Raw genomic sequence first — 17,950 nt, 5'->3', positions numbered from 1 at the left:
GTCCATTACTAGACGACAAACCCTAACCTTAATGGCTTAATAACACGACTGATGGGCTGATAGTATAGTAATAAGATATTAAAAATTCGGAAGCCACACTACCCATGTTTCGATCTTGATCGAGAGTCGAGACAAATCAAAAAATTTATAATGTAGAGAAAAACATCTATCAAAAACAAAAGAAAAAATTTGGAAACTATCAAAGGCAGGTTTCGATCGTTGGACCTGTGGGTTACGAATCCACCACGCTTCAGCTGCGCCACTTAGATATTTCGATGTAATTTGATTACTAAGTTTACTTATTTAAAAAATATAATCCTGCACCAAAAAGAAAACATCAGATAGAGTAAGAGCGAAAGGAATGATTCTGTTTGTCTGTACTTTCATTCACCACAGAACTAATATTCAGGTTCAATATTCAACTGTGAAGTTAAATGTAATGGTCGCCAAGCCCAAGTTGTGATAGTAATCTGGTAATTAAGTACTGGCTTACAGTCAGGTAAACATCAGCGTCTAACATAACAATGCAAGCTTACTCATGTAGTCCTGTGTAACGGCTCTGGTGAATATATAGTTTGCTTTTGTTTACATTGCACCAGAGAACCGATCGAGTGCGTGCTCGAGTGGCTAGCACAGCCAGGTGCACACGCAGCCGTCGCGAGTTTGATTCTTCGAATCGCTCTTGTGTCTCTCATCTGGATTTGTTCCCAAATAATTTCACACAGCCTCTCACATGTAAAGCCACAAAAGTAATATACAGTACCCATTATCTACGGTGCCATGGATGGTCCTAGTGGTCTCACTAAGGACGTGGGCTCCAAAAATCTAAGTATAGTTATAGGTTTGTTAACGTACAAGTGGTGTGTGTATTAAAATGTCTGTACACAAACAGATACTTTAGCCGTACCTAGATGAAAGACGTTAAAAGAAGAAATATATTACATCATAAGGATATCCTGAATTATTATCAATTCAAAATCCCACTATAAAAAAATGGTTCAATCAAGTGAGACTGTATGTTAATTGCTAGAAGATTGCTCAAAGATGGACATGCATGCATATGTTTGTTCGCGATAGCTACCTCAACTAACGTGCGCGCGTGTGCTCGACAATTAAGATTTTTTTTATTTTTAACACTTTTTTAAAAATATTTTTAAATCTGACACTTTTTTTTTTCAAAACTAACATTTTTTGCCGCACCTATTCGCATGGCACGGCAAATTCATGTTGCTGCGCCATGCATGGCGGCGCGGTGGGAGTGCTACCGTGGTAGTCAGTCGCGCCGCTGACCGCTGACGTGGCCGAGCTGCCGCGCCACGGCGCGGTAGTGCCGCGCCACGCATCACGGCATGGCAGCCCCATGTACAGGCCCGCGGCTCAGCCTCGCTTCCCATCCTCTCTCACTCAGCCCATTTCGAACAGAGAGAGCCACGCCCTGCTCCCGCCGCCGCGCCCGCCGTGCCCGCCGCTGCCGCGCCGCCGCCTCCTTCCCTCACACCCCACTACCGCGCCGCCCCTTCATCTCTCCCCACTGACGCGCGTCCCTCCCTCAATCCCCACTGGTGCCCGTCCTCGTCGCCGGCGCGGTGGCGCCCTGTCTCACCGCCTCCCTATGTCCCCATCCTCTCTCCTTTCCCTCCCTTGCCACCCCCCCATGTCGTCCCCATGCACCAACTGTGGTCGTTAAAAGCAGCCCGCCACCAGTCGCCAGAAGAAGCCCGCCGCTGGCCGGCCATTGCCGCCGCCGGCCATCTCATCTCGTTTGGTGGATTGGGTGAGCCCCAATCTTCCCCTCTTGTTTGTTGAGGTAATGCTCTTATGCATTTGTTGCTTCAATCGAGTTTTTGTTAGCTAGGGTTAGCATTCAAATTTAGTTTGACTGGATAGTGATTTATATAATTAGTGAAGTTATTTAGTGAAGTTAGTAAAGTTAAGTTATTAGTGGTTAGTTTTATTATTAGCTAGATAGGTATAGTTAGTAAAGTTACTTAGTATAGGTATTAATTTTAGTGTAGTTAGTTAGTGTAGTTACTCAGTATTGTTAGTTAGAACTGTTGGTATAGGTATTAATATTAGATTAGTTAGTATAGTTAGTTGGTATTGGTGTAGTTAGTATATGTATTAGTAGGCACGACGATTTCGACGACTTGATGAAGTTTCTTGAAATGCTTTTGTAGATGGATTGTTGTGTCAGAGTTTTTTACGAAAGAAGTGTTAGAAGAGAAGATGGTATGTTTGAGGATATAGAAGAAGAATTGGAATTGTTTAATGAACTTCCTAGCTTCAGCGATCTTTGTGTCCGTTTGAAGGGAAAGTTTGGCGGTGATTTCACACTGAAGGGGATGTTTGATAGTGGAAAGACTAGGGCACACTACGTGCTGATGCCCTTACACGACCATGCTCATTGGTCCCGCTATAATAGGGTATTCCAAGGTTCCAATGTGGCCATGACTGATGTGGTAGTGGAGAATGGGTACAAGATACATGGTCTCCAAGAGGGGCCGTCCTTCGACGGTGATACTCAACAAGAATGTGGGGGCCATGTGGAATCAACTATGGGTACTATGGATTTGGAGGGTCAGTTGACGCAGGAGCAGCTTCATTCAACTTTAGTAGGCTGTATAAGCAATAACTTCGATGTGAACGAGTTTGAATGGAAAGAGGAGGAGCGGGAGGAGGAGGAGGACAGTATCAGTGATGTAGTTAGCAATGATTCAGACGATTCGGATGATAATCAAGGAGGTAGAGATGCTATACCAACATTGGCTGATGTCATGCTAGTATCGGTTCATGCTATGCCAAGCATGAAGTACCAACTGAGGTACTTCATGCTATGCTAGCTCAGGGTAGACTAGTCACAGATTTGCCAGAGGATGATACCCCCTATGATTCATGGGCTAAAATTAGCAAAGCACCGCAGTATGTTCCACCACCACCTTACACAACGATAGAGCTTATGAAACTGAGGTCGATGAACGTACCTTTCAGTGGCGTTCTGAACAATAGGGATGTCAGCATGATGGATATGGCAGTTTGTAACACCGGTCTACAGATGTGTAGGAAATCATTGTATGACCATGACAATGAAATCCTGAGCAAGGGTATGATATTCAATACAATGTCAGAGATGAAGTTGTTCCTTCAGGACTATGATGTCTATCACCATAGGCCGTACACTGTCGCTCATTCGGACCAGGAGTTGAGGTACCACATGATATGCAAAAATGGTTGTATGTGGAGGTTAAATGCATGAAAGAGACAGAGTGATGGCAAGTGGAGGATAAGTAAAGTGGTCCAACCCCACACTTGCCTATCAAATAAGGGGAAGAAAAATCATCAGCAGCTCACGGTACGTTCCTTGCGTATCGTATATTGAGGCTCGTTGATGACAATAACAACATTTCGGTATCTTTCTTACAATAGTCTATATCCAGATTTGTTAAGTATGATGTGAAGTACGGAAAGGTTTGGCGTGCTAAGCAAATTGTCTTGGCGATTTGTTAGGGTAGCTGGGAGGAAGCGTACAACAGGGTTCCCCGAATATTATGTGCAATGCATTACTACAACCCTGGCTTGAAATGGTTTATAGACACCAGAGGGATGTATTTAGAGGACCTATTGAGGCATGTCCTGCATCGTGTCTTCTTGTCGTTCACGCAGATAGAGCATGCATTCCAGTATTGTCGGCCAGTCGTACTTGTTGATGGCACTTTTCTAGCCGGAAAGTATAGGGGCACCTTGATGATGGCTGCTGCTGTTGAACCGAAGGACCAGATAGTACCCATGGCTTTTGCTTTAACAGAGGGAGAGAACAATGAATCATGGTCATGGTTCATGCGGCTTCTACGTGTATAAGTGCTTGGCCCATCTCACACTATATGTTTGATCTCGGACCGTCACACAGGGCTTCTTAATGCTGCAATTGAACATATCGATGGGTTCCCGTATCTAGTGCATAGATGGTGTATGCAACATTTTGCCGGATTGGCAGCGTCAGAGGAAGAAGGAGGTTTATGACAAGATAAAGGAGCTATGTTGTGTACGTACAGAGCACCAGTTCAAGGAGACAAAGAGAGAACTAGACAAGATTCTAAACAAAGCGGGCAAGGCCTGGATAGAGGCACAGATGGAACAGAAGGCTAAGTGGGCGTTAGCATATGACGAGGGTGGTTTTAGGTATGGCATCATGACCACCAACTTGTCAGAGTCTTTCAACTGTGTATTCATCAGAGTTCGATCATTGCCAGTGTCTAGAATTGTTGAGTTCCCGTTTCAAAAGTGTAACGAATATTTGTCAAGAGGTGGGAACTTGCGTAGAGGAATTTAGCTGAGCTTGGGAGATTTGAAAAGGCCAAAACGGAACATTTGAAGGAGGCTGAGGAATTGGCCAAGCAGCATACCGCCGAGCCATATGGACCTCGCTAGCATGTCTTTAGTGTATGGGGGAAGGGTTGCATAAGCTTGGGTGGCGAACATTATGGTGGACGGAATTACCGAGTTGATCTTGACAAAGTAGAGTGTAGTTGCAACATCCCTTAGATCATGCATGCCCCTTGCTCTCATATGATCATGGCCTACAGGGTCCGTGGATATGACTGTTGTTCACATGATCAACTTGGATACAATGTTCGTTATATGGGTACAATACACCAAATCTGAAGCATGGAACTAACACACGGCGCAATCAGAAATCCTCAGTTAGAAACATACTGAGTAAGCAACTCGTTGTCCGATTACCAATCCTCTACCACAACCTCGTTGTTGTGGCTAGACTCACCTGCATTGCCCTGATCTGCCTGTCGCCTATAGTAAGCGGCCTCCGCTTCATCTGCGGCCTGAGAGAAGAACACGTCCTCCTCCGCCTACAAGCCCACCTCTGCTTGAGCGATGAGCTCGCTCAGTCTGCTAGTGTCATCCTCAGCCTCCTCCGTCTACAAGCCCACCTCCGCTAGAGCGATGAGATCGCTCAACCTAGCAGTGTCATCCTCATCCTCATCCCCATCATCGGCCAACGCAATTAGAGATTGAACGGTGCGACCAGCTCGCGTTCTATGCTCATCTAACTTCTTTTCCTGAAACCTTACATGGGCCACCTCTGTGGCATGGTCCTCGCTGCATCTAATCCCTTCATGTATAAAATACAACCAGTTAGCAATTGGATTATATTACATTCAAAATTAGACAACGAAAATAACAAGGCTTTCAATCACACACTGACACACAATGCAACAACATAGTTGTTCAAGACCTGCATCTATACTCTTGTCTCCTCCCTTGCCTCCTTCCTTGTCCTCTCCTCCTCTAACGCCCTCCGTCTCTCCAACCTCCATTTGTCATGCCTAACACCGATCGGGTTACGAATATCGTGCTGTCTAGCAAACTCACGCATGTCCTTCTTCTACTGTTTAATGAAGAGGTTGATGTACTGATGTCTATATCCCCTCTTCCGTGCAATTACTTGCCTCCCCTTCAAGTCATCCAAGAACTTAGCTTGGTCATCATAAGATTCCCACTTGCATTTCCTAGTGCTCTGTTCAAACGAAAAATTAGATCATGAGTCTTAGCAAAAGAAAAAAATACGATTTTATGTTTTCCACAACAATAACCAACCTCATCATAGTCAACTATATGGCCGCAATAATGGCCTATTACAAGCTCCGAAGGGACTAGGCCGTAGTTGGCTTTAACACCACATTCGCACATGACAGGAAGTGCTTTGTAAATTACCCTTTCTTCTTTTCCTTTGCCTTTGGCGGCTCCGGTCATTGATTCTTAGGACCATAGAGCCACTTTTTGAAACGACACTTCTCCATTGCAAACACCTAAAAAGGGTGACATTACTACATGAATACATATAACTCAATATTTCAACAGATACACTTTCCACTTACTTCATGCTTGTTTGGACACACAAACTTCAATGTATTATTAGGGTTTATCATAGCTCGATCTCCACAATCGCACAGAGAAGGTTCCTCAAGCCGTCTAACTACGACTAAGTGCTTCTCTTTAGCCATCATTGGCGGGAGATTAGGGGGAGGTAGAACACACCGCTCGAAGTGCTCACGTGGATGTCTCCCTCTCCACCAATCGTCGAAAAGGAGCTACATTGGGTTAAACTTGTCTAGACCGTTGATCCACTTAAAGAAAAAGCACCTCTCATGGGCCCACACAACAAGATTCCAACAAAATATTAGTAACCTACTAACACGAATGAAAAAAAAATAAAGTGGAAATAATTACTTACATTAAAACGACTGCATGTGAAGAAGAAACACGTTGTTGTGTCTGGATGTCTCAATTAAACACATCGGTCGGGAAACCATAGTCACAGTTAGGGACAGGGAGGTCAGGAGGGACGAGGGCATCTTTGTTATACGTGTCGGGGTATAATTCTCTAGGATGACCCCATTTTCTCCAAAACTTCTCCCGATACATGTCTTGCATCTAACAAAATGGTTGTAATTTAACATAAATCAAAGCATCGCAAATTAATGTAAAGGAGAACCATTTGCATTAAAACGAAGAAAATATAATCTACACTTACGAACAAAAATTGACCTTAGACTAAACATGGTAAACATAGTTCTAACTAACCAATTAATCTTAACATTGACAATCCTAATCCTTATCCTTGAATCCAACGTTCTAACGAACTAATATTTTCCTTCAAACCCTAGTTACCAAATCTAATCCTTGAATCCACCATTCAAACAACTAATAAGAGCATCATTGCATTGACCAAGGCCGAGGAGGAGCTTGGGTGAAGGCAGGAAGGGGGCCGGCAAGGGAGGGAAGGGCAGCGGCCGGGCGTGGGGGAGTCGGGAGGCGGCTGTGTGGGTGCCTCGAGCGGCCTAGTCGGGCAGATAGACAGAGGGAGGGAGCCCGTGGCCTCAGCTCTAGTCGGGCAGACAGACAGAGGGAGGGAGCTCGCGATGCAATGGTTAAGTCAGGCCTCGCCGCGCCATGATCCACGGCGCGGCCGCCCGGCCACGTCATCGGCCAACGCCGCGGTTGACTGCCACGTGGCCACCCCCGCTGCGCCGCCATGCATGGCGCGGCAGCATGATTTTGCCGCGCCATGCGAATAGGCACGGCCAAAAGTGTTAGTTTAAAAAAAAGTTAAACAGTATCATATTTGAAAATACTTTTAAAAAAGTGTTAAAATAAAAAATTCACCATTAATTGCACGTAATAACTGAAGAAGAATGTGGAGAATTAACTTGTACTTTAATTAATAATGTACAGCCCACAACGTATAATTAGTAAATTTATCATAACAAACATAGATTATGCAGTATCTGAATGGGTATATATACCGTGGTGTATTTGAAAATGAAGAGGGAGAGAGACTAACGGTAATCAATTATGATTAGCTGTACATATTAAATCTATATAGTATCTACAAAACTTGTAACAGAATGGAGAAATTTCCTCGCGCATTTGTTTACAAAAAGCATCCAGAATCGGCGAGGAAAGAGTCGGCGATTGAGAACACTAGGAGGTGCAATACAAATATAGATTTAAGGCATACTTTTCAGCTTGTCTTAATCCGTACTTTTCAGCTTGTTTTTTTAGTCGGAACAGTATTTTTCTTTCACATCAAATCAGTCGGAACAATATTTCAACTTATTTTTTCAGCGAACCGACATAATGCATACTTAATTTGAATTACAATCTCATGTACTACTAGTACACTACTAGGAGCATGGCAGCTTGAAGGTTCAATCAAGTAATTTTTAAAAAAAAGCACGTTAGTCAGATGGGAACGGCCCTGCCTATAGTGCGGATTTTGCACGTAGACGGTCTTTTCCTGTAATCATTGTGACTATGCTAACAGACACTTCTGAATTCTGACGAGGTGGCTTCATCAGGTAGATACAATGTCCGTTGAGATACACTCTACTTTAAGGTACTACTTTCAGATAGATAGATGGATCAAAAGTTAACAATGACTAGTTTCAGGTAAATTAAAAGCAACCAAACGCAGCTTCATCGGAACATTAAAATTTCCAGGTGGCGAGCAGGCAACATATAATGCATGCATTGTGTTGGATATATGAGATATGTACTGAACCTCACTTGAAATTGATCACAATGCATGCGGCTCGATACAACGCTTAGTTGCAGCTTGCAGGTGGATCACAATTTGCATTGCTGGACCTATATCAAGTACATGAATCAGGACCTGAGTAAATTCAGGTGAAAGTGAAACCAACAACAGTGCAACTGGATCGGAACACTTTGCAAGTCGGATCACTTAATAATTATTAGAAGACGATCGAAAACATGTCATTAACGCCACACACAGCAAACCAAAGTACCAAACATCGTACAATGTTTAGGACATTCGGCCTGTTCGCTGGTCGGTTTCTGGGCTGATAAGCCCGGCTGGTGCTGGTTTGTTGTGAGAGGAAAAACAATGTTGGCTGGCTGATAAGCCCTGGCTGAAAACCAACAAGGGAACAGGCTGAATTCTTACGATAGGTGTGGTGCAGTGAGATTATGCCAATGCTGCCATGAAGGTGAAGCCAGATCTAAAATAAAACATCTGCAACCTGCAACATGAAACAACTTGTTGCAACACAAGACTGTTGAAACATTTGGAACATACTGTTGCAACATATGCAACATACAGATAAAAATAATTGCAACATACGTTAGGAAACAGATGAAATATTTTGAACAAATGCTTGCAACATGCTTCTGAAACACTTGCAACATATGTCACATGTGCAATATCCCTCGATCTACTTTTGCAACATCAAGATAAACAATTGCAACATACATCTGAAACGTCTGAAACTCTTGAAACATACATATACAACATAGGGGAGGGAAAGGCCGAGCTGGTCGATTCCGACCGTCGGGGTCGGAGCCGGTGGCGAGTTGCGGCACGTGAGCACCACCAGCACCCCCCACGCTCGTGGGTGCCCTTGGCTCGGCCGGGGAAGACCTGAGGCGTCACGACACATGCGTCCCAGCGGCCACGGTGCTAATCCTGATGTTGCCTCAACCACGGGTGGAGCCTTCCCCTCGTCTGAGAGGAGGAAGATGACGGGTGCGGTGAAGGAGCACTCAGTGCCCCTCTCTAGGTTGCTCTGCTCCCGGTCCTAAGCAGGAGCGGATCGATGAGGAATGGAATGATCTGTCTAGGGTCGTCTCCCCCCTCTAGGATCTGACCTTACCCCTTATATATCGAGATAAGTCGGGTACATGGCAGTTTGGGGGGTTGAGCCTATGTTCTACATGCGCCAGAGTCCCAGGAGAGTCTTGCAGCGGCACTTTGTGGACCGTGGCGATGTCATGGAGCCAAAGAAGCTAGCCCTGAGTGTCGTCTGGCTGGCATGTTCTAACATGCTGAGTGTCAAGCTGTGTCGGCTTGGACCGGCCTCCCCCAGGTGTGCCTTTTAGAGTCTTCTCGGTGGCGATGGGAGGTCGGCTCGAGGGGCTGACTACGGGGGCCCAAAAAGCCCTCGACCCCCGGAGGCCAAGGGAGAGCTTGTCTTTTTGTGTCACGCCCCCGTGCATGACCCTATCGGGGGAGCGGCCGGCAAAGCCACGCCCAAGGTGTAGCGTGTCTTCTTGCGCTCGGGCCTTAGCTGGCGTTGTAAGCTAGGCAGGAGCCAAGGATCGAGCCCAGGCTTCTCCTCAATCGGGAACCTGAGGCTCGGACGAACCCCCCGAGCCCTGAGCAGAGGGCGCGGCGTGCTCAAGCTCGGTCGAGTTTCTTGGTCTGAGGGTGCGCGCGAGCGTACCCGATGGGTACAACCTCCAAGCCCCCGGGCGATCCTGGAGGGGTCGGTCAGGGGTCTATTCAGTCGAAAACCATTGATCCTGAGGCTTAACATACACATATGTTAGGATCTCGTCAAGCGCCGTTGTGGAGGTTCCCGCATCGGGGCGCCTGCCTCCGCCCACAGCGTGAGCCGAGGTGGTGGGGCGCCGTCGGGGGAGAGGGAGGGCCGTGGTGGGGTGCCACTGGATCTGCGAGCTCTAGCAAGGGCCGCCAGGAAGGAAGGGGAGGGGAGGGGAGGGGTGGGGCGCCACGCCGTCGGCATGGGAGGGGAGGAGAGGGGAGAGGTGGGGTGGGAGAGGAGGAGAGGAGGGGTGGGATGGGATCGCGCCGCTCGTGAGGGGCGCCGCTCGACTGAGAGGTGAGGGAGAGGAAGTGAGAGAGGAGAGAATGAGTGAAACCATAAGTGGTGACCGTATATATACTCAGGTCGTGCTGGTGGGCTCGTCTGGGCCTTTTGGGCCTCGGCCTTTTTACAGAGGCGGGCCATTTAGGAGGTCCGCCTCCGTAAATGGAGGCATTTTTTTTGTCTCGGTTAATAGATTTTAGGAGACGGTTATTTTTTAAACCGCCTCGGTAAATCGATTTTGCGATACGGTTGACTGTGACCGTCTCAGTTAATTAAAAATGACCGCCTTGGTTAATTCTAGGTATTAACCGAGGCGGTTTAAAATCCCGCCCGCCTCTAAGGCCGATTTCAAAACGTCTCGCAAAAGATTTTGTGTAGTAGTGGCGCCGTCCCTTGCAAGAGACCGCCGACATCAGGAGGAGAGGAAGAGACCGCTGCCAACATCGTAAGAAGGAATAGCCCGTAACGGGAAATAGAGAAGAGAGGAGAAAGAGGTATTTTTCACCACTGATTTGTGTGGGACCCATATATTAAGGGCTGAGGCTTTCTCAATCAGCTAGAGCATATATCCCCTATACTCTGAAATTTAGGTTTCTCAACCTCCTACTCTGAGAAGAATTTTAACTCTGAGTATAATAGAATTTAAGGAAAATAGGAAAGGGGGTCTAGTGGAGTTGCTCTAATCTCATAAGTCAGCCAGTTAGGTAATCAAAATGTCACCAACTTGAGTCAATCAGTTATAAGTGCAAACAAATTGTACAAATAAATGAGTCGACCAATAAAGTTAATACCTTTATTTTGAAATACAATGGATCCAAATTTATCAAAAGTCAAACTACTCTAAATTTAAATGGAATATAATGGGTCCGAATTTATCAAAAATGAAATTATCCTAAATCTACTAACATCTATATAACATCAAGGAGACAACTTATAAAAATGTATTTCATCATCTATCTAACGACCCTTATTTGGTGGTATCGTAAATGTTATTGTTTTTCTTCTATAAATTTTGCTGAACTCAGTAGAGTTCCACACGTAGGCAAAAGAAAAATATCACATTTCGAGATGGGGGAGTGCAAAATATACACGAACAACATTTGATCTGCTGCTTTCAGAAGTGTTCAGCCCGGTGTGGAAGTGGAACCGATAAGAACGAGCCATAGAAGGACAAGAAGAGTCTCTTCTAGTTAAGGATGGATTCGGATCGGATTGAGACGGATACAGATTCAGATACCACTGTTTACCACATTTTAATTCAAACTCGAATACGAATACGGATACTGTCGGATACTAATGCAAATAGATATCTCGAATTTGGATTCGAATTCTGATATCCACTCTATTTCGAAGATAACATGTATTTATTTGCTTATCGATAGTTTCATAGTATAATAAAATCATTATGGATGAAGGAATTTAATATATAGCTATATAACACTGTGGATAAAGACAAGTACCAAAAAATATTGAAATAATCAAATATATAAAATATAAGAAAATAAGAGATAATATATATTAATTACTAAATTCAAATGAATAAAATAAATTGTAGAAGTATATAAATAAAATGAAATACTAATTAATATTATTAGCCATATTAAAATTAATTGAACTTTGGATTTATATATCGATAATAATACTAAAATTACATTAGCTATATATAACTTTTAAATAATGGTACATATCATCTGTTATATTAAAATTATTATCATTTACATAGTTAATTAGTCATAATTATAAGATTTAGATGGCTTTAAAATAATTTGTATTTCACAAAAACGGATAATATCATATATTTCACATTTTGGTTGGATATAGATATGGAATTGGATAGAGAATAATCTTCAAAAACGAATACGGATACATCCATTTAACATAAATCGAATACGAATACAGATATCCTTTTTAAACTAAAAAGGATACGGATATCGGATGTTTCTGATATCTAGACATCCAGATCCATCCACTTCTAGTGCCGTAGAAAATAGAGATACGGTATCTGAGAAGAACATGGCTGCATGCAGCTGACCCTAGTACACCTCTCTGCAATCTGAGTTCAACTATAAAGACCAGTAATCCTCAACGTACGTCTGACATGTTGCCTTGCTATCTGTTGGATTTTGGCAACTGCATACTGGTTTAGTTTGGAGGTGCAGTGCAACCGTCGTGCGCAGGGGCGGATCCAGAACGGGGCTGCGCCCCGGGCTGAGCTGCTGATTCATGTTCAAAACAGTCTGATCTTGCTTCCTCGGCCTCCTTTTGTCTAATTAAGATAATAGTTTTTTAGGTTAAACACCACATATGTTAAAGGGGCTACATGCACTCGCCCCGGGCTGCAGCCCGGGCAGCCCGGGCCCTGGATCCGCCCCTGGTCGTGCGAAAACTGCGTGAGGGAGAGACAGAGCGGACGCCATGGCAGCCAGACTAGTAGTGGAGAAAACTCGTTCCTGGAGACGGAGAGACAAGCTACGCTCGCAACTCCACTGTTTAGGTATCCATGTATCTTTTTGAGCGTTTCTTTTGGTCTAATTATTATGCTATTTGAATCGTCTTATGTCTGTCATTCAAATGTGAGCTAGCTTGCGCACATGGATTCATCAATTAATAACTGAATTTAACGCGAGAAGAGATGGGCAATGGAGAACTTGATATATCACAGCCCAATAGCCCATGGCTCTTTGTTTGTTTCATTTCAGAAAGGACCTTCCTCAGGCTTATTCTTATTCCTGTCAAAGCCCCCAAATTTAAGAGGACTATTCGAGATACTGTCAGTTACATTTCAAAATAGTTTGGAGAACAACTGCACTACTAAAAACAAATTAGTTTTGCAACCACCGAAAACTAGTCGTAAACATTCCGAAAAAATAACGGAGGCGGACATCCGGACATCTTAAGATGCCGGCTTCCTAATCGATGATTTTGGGAGACGACGGTCATCTTAGGACGTCTGTCTCCATAATTGATTTTTGGAGACGGGCGTTTTCCTAGGCCTCCCTAAGCATTTACGGAGGCGGTCGCTAGGTGTGCCCGACTCCGAAAATGATTTGATCATGTGTCCTAAAATCATTTTTCAAGTAGTGCACGGCAAGCATCATGTTGTTCGTCGGGGTCGATGTGCGGACCTCCGGTGGCTTAAGCACTCAAAACACTCAGGAACACAAGAGATTTATCCTTAGCACTACATCCAACAGTTTGGTGCTCTTCATGTTAGGAATCACTACGCCAGAACACGCAATTACTGCTGAACCATCACTGCCAATTATGGTGAAGCCGATAGTGATCAGGAGATCAATGTCGGTTCATGACTTCAACTAGCAGTGATAGCACAACCGGTAGTGATAGGTGAACTATCACTGCCGGTTCGTAGCTCTAACTGGCATCGGTAGACATGGTACTATCACTACCGGTTGAAGCCACGAACCGATAGTGATAGACTATTTTCCATAAAAAATCATTTTTTTCTTATGACATCGGATTAAGATAAATTTTATGTCAAAGTTATACAATTTAAAGAGAGAGGTAGACACTTTTTGATTTGAGATGATTTACAAGTTCAAATGTTCTCATATCAGATTTGAGATGGTTAGCAATGTCGAATGGAGATGAACTCGACATCAAATTTGTTAACACTCGACGAGATCTGCAACTTTGCAGTTAACAACTTCTTTATTTGAGATCGTTTGAAGTATCAACATACAATATAAGATTCAAAATTGTGTAACTAAAAAAATCAGCTATATAGTTACATGTGTTGCATCTTATTATTGCCCGTTGTAAACCCAACAGTAATGAGGGTGTCGATTGTCCACCGCCGGAGCCAAATCCGACAGTGATAGGGGGTTCTGACCCGGCAGTGATTATGAAATCTGGTGTAGTGAATGCTCAAACCAAAGTTATTACAATGGAGGAATGGAGAGGAGAGAGAGGAGAAGAGAGAGAGAGAGAGAGAGAGTGGTAGGGGTAGCACTATGTTGATTTAGGGTTCTTGGTGAGATCGTTCGATCGGGGTCTCGGTCCCAATCGTCTCCTTTTACGAGAGCCCATGCCTTCCCCTTATATAGTGAGGAGGGCATGGGGTAGTACAAAGCGAATGGTTCTTCACCTAGGGCTTCTCGCCTTGGGCTTCGGTCTTCTTCTTCATGGCGCTGTCAGTCCTTCTTTGTCTTCTAGCTGGGGGCCAACAAAACCACAACCATTCCCTAGCACCTGTGCTGCAGCCTAGCGCTAACCGTTGAATGCCGTCTGCCGTAGCGGGGCCTTCCCTGGGTGAGCCTTCTCGTGGCTTCTTTGACATGCCAGGCTCCTCCTTTTGCCCGAGGGGTTGCCAAGTGGGCCAGGAGTCCCCCACTTCGGCTCCGAAGGTTCCTTGTCCTAGCGCGTCATGCCCTAGGCATGACCCTGCCGAGGGGGTGACCGACAACCCCTCGCTGCTGTGAAACGGGACAGCAGTGTAGTGCTTTTGCGCCTGTCTGACAGATTTTGAAGCTGGCTTTTGACTTTGCCTTTCTTAGGCTCGTGTCCACGGCCGTGGAAGCTGTCCGCCGCCGCTGCTCGGAGCTCCGGCAGCAGCCACCGGAGCTCTGCATAGACCTCAACGACCTCCCAAGCAACGACTTCAACTTGGTCATCAGGAGCCTCGCCACGTACATAAAAACCCAAGAAAGCTTCAGTCCTCCTGTCTTGACCAGCATCGTTCCTGGCTCATTTCACGGGCGGCTCTTCAACAAGCGTAGCCTCCATCTAGTGTTCTCCACCGCTAGCTTGCACCGGCTCTCAAAGGTCAGTATGAGACCAACTGGGTCAAGCTCTCTATGTTAATTACATATAGTACTCCCTCCATTCCAAAATTATAAGATGTTTTGTTTTTTCTAGATTACGTTAACCGGCCAAAAAATATAACATTAACAGGCACCTGAAGACCTGGTGAGGAACGGAATCCCGTTTTATGACAGGGACGAGGCGATGAGGCGTGCTCGACGTTCCACAGTCATCAAGGCCTATGCTCGGCAGTTTAAGGGTAAAGTCCAATTTACACCCTCCAACTTTCACCAAAGTCCGGATTTCAACCTCGAACTTCATAACCGGATAACTTTGGCCCTACAACTCTTGAAAAAGTTCAACTTTCATCCTTTTGTGCGGTTTCGCGGGTGAACAGTAACTTTTGACATTTTCGAGAGGCGCCGAAATTTTATATTATTTTTCGAGCATCTTAACGTCCTCAAATGAAAAAACTCAAAACTATAAAGTTGTCGATCTCATCGAGGTCTACAATTTACATATAAAAATTATCTTCATCCGACATCGTATTGAAGGGTTTTCTATTTTTTGAAATTTGAGTCTCATCACGCGACAAAATATGGTTCTGAAATTTTATATTATTTTTTCGAGCATCTTAACGTCCTCAAATGAAAAAACTCAAAACTACAAAGTTGTAGATCTCATCGAGGTCTACAATTTACATATAAAAATTATCTTCATCCAACATCGTATTGAAGGGTTTTCTATTTTTTGAAATTTGAGTCTCATCACGCGACAAACTGTTTTATATGTAAATTGTTCAATACGATGTCGAATGAAGATAATTTTTATATGTAAATTGTAGACCTCGATGAGATCTACAACTTTGTAGTTTTGAGTTTTTTCATTTGAGGACGTTAAGATGCTCGAAAAAATAATATAAAATTTCAGCACCATATTTTGTCGCGTGATGAGACTCAAATTTCAAAAATATAAAACCCTTCAATACGATGTCGGATGAAGATAATTTTTATATGTAAATTGTTGACCTCGATGAGATCTACAACTTTGTAGTTTTGAGTTTTTTCATTTGAGGACGTTAAGATGCTCGAAAAAATAATATAAAATTTCGACGTCTCCCAAAAATATCAAAAGTTACTGTTTACCCGAGTTGGAGGCCAAAGTTATCCGGTTTTGAAGTTTGAGGTTGAAATCCGAACTTTGGTGAAAGTTGGAGGGTGTAAATTGGACTTTACCCGCAGTTTAACGATGATTTCACACGGATCTTGCATCTGCGAGCTCAAGAGATGGTTCCCGGAGGCCGGATGGTTTTCTCCCTTCTTGGACAGCGTTCTGATGATAAGCCGGAGCGTGCCATTCTGTTTTTGGAATTCACAAATGCCATCCTACACGAAATGGCATCAAAGGTATTGTATGTCAACCATCACGTACGCATATGCAGTTACTAGATATATATTAGTATATAAATATTTGGTGGTGATTATTAACAGGGTTTGATCGATAATGAGAAACTTGACTCTTTCTACATACCATTGTACGGGCCGTCAGAGAAGGAGCTGAGGGAGATAATAGAAGCTGAGGGTTCATTTTCAATCGACAAGATGGCTGTCTATGAATCTCTTGATCAGAATGGCATTGTCGCGCCAGAGACAGGGGCACGCGCAGTTAGAGCTATAATGGAGCCAATCATAGCGCACCATTTCGGCCCATCTGCAGATGCTATGGACGAGTTCTTATGGATCATGGAGAAGTCCATCAAGATGTCGCCTCTAGATGAGTTCTCTCCATGTAAATCCAGCGCTTTCTTTGCTGCGTCCCTCACGAGGAGGACATGATCGGCCGCAACGTTTGTTTATAGTGAACAAGAGTTGCAAAGTTGCGTATATGTATGTTTGGCAAATCACAGGATTACATGCATGTATAAACTATAATAATAAAATGTTTTGTGGGACAAATTTTAATTAAATCCTGGTGATATAATATCTAGCGTGGCGATCGACTTAGCTTTACGTGCTCAAGTGATATGTTTGAATGTTTCCATGTAATTACTTAGCTTAGGTACTCAAGTGAAATCCAAAGTTTCTAGACAAGAGCATGCAAAAGACGTGCAAATATAATCTTAAAGCATGCGATTTGTTAAGAAGTTTAGATTTCACTTGAGTGCATATGTTGAGAATTACATGGAAAAAGAATGATTTTTGGTAGATGTTTTTTATTTTTAGAATATATTTTAGGGCTAAATAGCTTACCTGAAAAGTCAAACATACTACTATGAAAAGAATTTTATTTACAAAACTATAAAGCCTATGATGCTTACAACCAAAATGGATCATGCTTATGTTGAAACTAGGGGTTTCAGACATGTGGGGGAGACTGGGGCCTCCGCCCGTCAGGGGTCGCCTTCGGGCGGAGGCTCGGGATAGGTTCGACAGGTGAACTTGTGGGAAGCTGGCACAAAGAACTAGGGTTTCATTAATTCGTTCACCAACCAACCTGCACGGTTACAAGTGTTCCCTATTTATAGGGCTCAACTACTTCATGACAGAATTTATTACAATGCCCCTCAACTGCTACAGTACATTCCTGGAATATCCCGCCGCTAGCCCCTTGTTTGCGGGGCAATCCTGCCATACCGTCTCCGAGTAATGGGCCTCCATGAGCAGCCGGCCCACCATGCCTCGGTCTTCGGCCCAAAGGCCTGGGTCCCCGGTGCTGGCCTCCATCTCCAGGGGCGCGCCGCTGCCTCGGCGGGTCTCCGCCGGCCGGTCGGAGACATCTCCGCGGGTCTCCGCCACGGCGCGCGGGGGCCATGGTTCTCGATGCTGGCCTCCGCCTTCAGGGGCGCGCCGTCGCCTTGGCGGGTCTCCGCCGGTCCGGTCGGAGACATCCGTAGGTCTCCGCCCGGCCGCGCAGGGGCCATGCTGGCGCGTTTGCGCGGACCACGGGCGCTTGCGCTTGAGTACCTGCACACACTTAGGCAAGATTGTTTGTTTGATTAGTTCAGAGGTAGGGCGGCCTCCGCCCTTATTACCGAAGACGCTCGT

General features: G+C 44.6%; 1 protein-coding gene across 1 annotated transcript; it reads left to right on the top strand.

Annotated features, from left to right (window-relative positions):
* Positions 1-2,447: 2,447 nt before the first annotated feature.
* LOC136528727 (probable methyltransferase ICS2) lies at positions 2,448-16,741 on the top strand. The gene is made up of 5 exons (XM_066521703.1): positions 2,448-2,821; positions 14,660-14,927; positions 15,057-15,170; positions 16,148-16,312; positions 16,397-16,741. Exons 1-5 carry the CDS (start codon positions 2,448-2,450, stop codon positions 16,739-16,741), a joined length of 1,266 nt encoding a protein of 421 aa, XP_066377800.1.
* Positions 16,742-17,950: the final 1,209 nt, after the last annotated feature.

The sequence above is a fragment of the Miscanthus floridulus genome, chromosome 19 (assembly GCF_019320115.1).
Source record: "Miscanthus floridulus cultivar M001 chromosome 19, ASM1932011v1, whole genome shotgun sequence".
In the NCBI taxonomy this organism is placed as follows: Eukaryota; Viridiplantae; Streptophyta; class Magnoliopsida; order Poales; family Poaceae; genus Miscanthus; species Miscanthus floridulus.
This window is presented reverse-complemented; position numbering and strand designations above follow the sequence as displayed.